Here is a 3,649-nt window from a genome sequence, read left to right as displayed (position 1 = left end):
CGCGGCTCCCCGCGGGGGGCTGCTCTCCTTCCAGGCTGCGCGACTGCCCGGCGCGCTAGCTGTCGGGGTGTCATCTCGGTGTGAAGGCTCCTTTCGCCTTGCACGAGCCCGCGGCTGAAGGCTTAGGAAAAAAACCTGCAGGCGGCTGAGTGCGGTAGGCTCCTGCCGGGCGGTGTGGCTGTGCGAGTGAAAAAATTCCCCATGCGAGTCAACCCGAGTGACGTCCTGGCTTACGCCAGAAGGGTGCGGAGTGGTCACGACTCTGGCCGCGGGGAGAGCGGCTAAAAGTGACCCGGTGGCTTCGGTTGCCTTTCGGAGACGGTGTTCTGTTACTGCTGCTTCAGCTTTCCTTGAGCTTCCTCGTGTTCTTCATGTAACTGTTAAGCAATATTAGGTTGTTCAGATACACTGATGGAACTTGTATTTTTTGCTGGAAAAAATATGGGTGTTAATTACTTACTTTTCTTTCCCCTGCTAGGGCGAGACCACAGATTTTGAGTTGTTAAAGCATCAGCTGTCAGATCCAGACATAAAGGTAAGGTCTTGGTAGCAAAGGGTCTGATGATTTAAAGTTCGGCTGAGTGTAATCATCAGACCAGTCATTCTGGTGCTTACCCAAATCCTTTGCTTTAAACACTTAGGTGCGTTTAACAGCTTTTTGCTTTGTGGAAGCTATTGGAATTAAAACTGTAAATTTAAAAAGTGCAGTTGTCTCTTTCTACATGTATATATCTTATATCCAGAAACTTGATAAATGATATTTCATGCTTACAGACTCTTTAGAGCGAGAAACCTTGCTTTGTGATGGAGTCTGGTTTTGTTCCAGATAAGCATCAGTGACCTAGAAAGATGGTGCCTTTACAGATTACTTCCATGGATCAAACCATGGTTTCTGACTTTCACAGCCTTTTAAGTTCCGTGAATTTTTATCTTTTCCTGTTCTCACTAAAAACTTGTTTAATTAATTAATGCATTTAGTAGTTATACCCAGAAGTATTGTTTCACGGCTCTTATAGCTGTGAGTACCCACCACGTTTGCTGTCTTTCTTTTTCCTTCCATTTTTCTTTTTTCATTTTAATTAAACCATGAGGCTGTGAGATGAATGCTGCAGGAAGCATAATGTTCTATTGAGTTCCTTTTCCCTTTACAGAGGACATTTTGTAAAATACTTTATTTTTCTGCTTAAGCAGGAGCAAAAAGAAAATAAAATTAAGATTTAATGCCATTTCTTTTAAATATGTTCTGTGTGAGTGAGGTTTGCATGCCTTGCTGAGTCTGTAGCTTAAGCCTTCTAGGCGGGCTCTTGGTTTAGGAGTTGGTATGCATTTATTTGTGCATTCAAGAACTTTTCATTGGTGAGGACACAAACTTAAAGGAATTCCTTGCATATTGATGTGAAAATCATTTCTATTTACAATTTTAATCTCTGACTTTTTATTTTAAGGATTTTGTTATTTTCTGGTAATAGGTAATACTGTTTATTGGAATAGTTACCTATTTTTTTCTGCTTATTTTAAGGATGCCCAGATCATTAATTGGCTGCATGAATTTCGAGCTTCTGTTGCATATTTGACCAAAGAGCTTGAACAACTGGTCAGCCTTTTGCTGGTAAATCTCTGTTTGTTGGAAGGGAAGATTAAGAGTTTAGTACTCAAAATGTTTGTCTTTGACATCTCAATCTTTGCTTACATTCAGAAGCTGCCATGGTTGAGAAGAAGCCGAGAGGTAGTGGAAGAATACCTGGGTTTTCTTGGCAATCTAGTGTCAGCACAAACTGTCCATCTTAGGCCATGCCTCCGGATGATTGTATCACAGTTTGTCCCCCGTAAGTCACTTTTCCTTTTCTCTTAATCTTCTTTGTTTGCTAATCAAAATTCTGTATAAATATAATGCATGACACAGTTAATGGGTTGGGGTTTTTTTCCTGTTGATTACTTTCTTAACTTCAGTGGTTGAATTGTGATACAGATAGTTTTCTGTACCTAGATTTTAGAAGGCATATTCTAGTGGCTAACACAGACCTCATTTATGAAGATGTCTTGGAAAGGGATGAACTGTATAATGTTGTTACTACTGGAAACCAAAAGCTGTCGTCAGGATTATGTCCGATAGTCTCAAGAACCTCCTGGTTCTGTGAATGAAACAGTCTTTTTGATGAGCCTCTGCTTACTTTAGGAAGTCTTGTGAATAATTTTGATGCTTTAGTCCTGAGAAAGACTGTTGTCCAGTGTGTTTGATTTGGCATTGAAACTGTTACTTGTAAGATTTGTACAGTTTTGATATAATAATCTCACTTTTTGCTAGCTCGAATAACCATCAGAGATGATGATGTGGATATTTCAGATTCTGATGATGATGATGAAAGTGAGTATAAAGGAAGCATGGCTTATATGTGCTGCTCTAATACCTTTACTAAAGAAGTATACAGTGCGTGTTGTTCCTTTTTTACAAAATTAATTTAGGTGAGTTAATGTAAAACATTAAGAAACAGTACATCCTTAAATTCCCAAGTCAAAGACTTTCTTGTATTTGAATCAGTGGTGTGGTCACTCCTTGTTACTTTCAAAATATTCCTATTGGTGCAGTATCTGTAGGAATAAGACCGAATGCATAGGAAAACGTTCCCAGTCCTAGCTTGTTTCAAAGCCAAAGAAAAGTTAGGACTTGTTTGTTTTCCATTTTATTTACCTCAATAAAACTAGGTAATTTGGGGAATTCTTGAGTCGTCTTGTGTTGTGTCTGTCTGTGGTAAGCTCAAATACAATTGATACTTGTAACAAAAATGCCGCATAATTAATGTGTTTGTTGATAAGGCAAACAGATAGATAAATGTCTTTCAAGAATTTTATGTTTTCTTATCTTGAATGCTGGAATAAATTTCATCTCTGCTTGTGATGACCCAGCTAGTCTTCTGCTGTTCACGTGTGACACCATTTGGATAAAAAGCACCTGTTATGATGGCTGCCTAATTCTCTGTTTGACTCTTGTGAAAGTGAGGCATAATCTTTACCTAGATTTTATCCAGTTACAGACTTGGATTTAACATATCTTCTAAATATTTGTGTATTGTGGGATAAATTTTGGATTCCAAGTTCAGCATTCAGTATGAGAGCATGTAACAATACCTGGCCTTGGGGCTGGCAGCACATTCAGAGTTTATTGTGATGCCATGAATTTTATTTGGAATTATTTTACATGCTTACTTTGGTACTAAGGCAGTTCAACTTTAAAAAAAAAAACAAAAACCCAAAACTAAGCAACAAAAATGCAACATTTTGGCAAAGCAGTTTCCTTGGGAATATTTAAAACGTTTAGTCGATGCAAACTGGTTTTGCTGGTTCCTGATTTAGTTTTCTGTAACCAAATGTGTAAGAGTACTTTTGTCTTTCTTTAGACCTTTCTGAAAACTTTAATACATGCCATAGAGCATTGCAGACTGTTGCAAGATACGTTCCTTCGTAAGTATATAATCCTGAGGTTTTGTATGCCTTTTCCTTGCGGTTTTAAAGCTTGTGAACTGATGAATTGTGGTGTCGGGTGGGTTTTTTTCCCTCTTAATTGGAAGTATAATACTTAGTTTCAATGCATGATTTTTCCTAATGTTCAGTAGTGAGTGGAACCATGTATCCAATCATGAAATTTCCATAG

General features: G+C 38.3%; 1 protein-coding gene across 1 annotated transcript in view; it reads left to right on the top strand.

Moving 5' to 3' along the window:
* The first annotated feature begins 1,657 nt into the window (after nt 1-1,657).
* LOC104126975 (RNA polymerase I-specific transcription initiation factor RRN3) overlaps nt 1,658-3,649 on the top strand; it is a 4,818-nt gene continuing 2,826 nt past the window's right edge. The window contains exons 1-3 of the mRNA XM_035895081.1: nt 1,658-1,826; nt 2,306-2,365; nt 3,396-3,459. Coding sequence (XP_035750974.1) covers nt 1,658-1,826; nt 2,306-2,365; nt 3,396-3,459 — 293 coding nt within the window. The remainder of the gene's footprint in view (nt 1,827-2,305; nt 2,366-3,395; nt 3,460-3,649) is intronic.

This window comes from Egretta garzetta, unplaced genomic scaffold (assembly GCF_000687185.1).
Source record: "Egretta garzetta isolate BGI_Z169 unplaced genomic scaffold, ASM68718v1 scaffold575, whole genome shotgun sequence".
NCBI lineage: Eukaryota > Metazoa > Chordata > Aves > Pelecaniformes > Ardeidae > Egretta > Egretta garzetta.
Note: the sequence above shows the minus strand (reverse complement) of the source record. Positions and strands in the feature narration are given on the sequence as shown.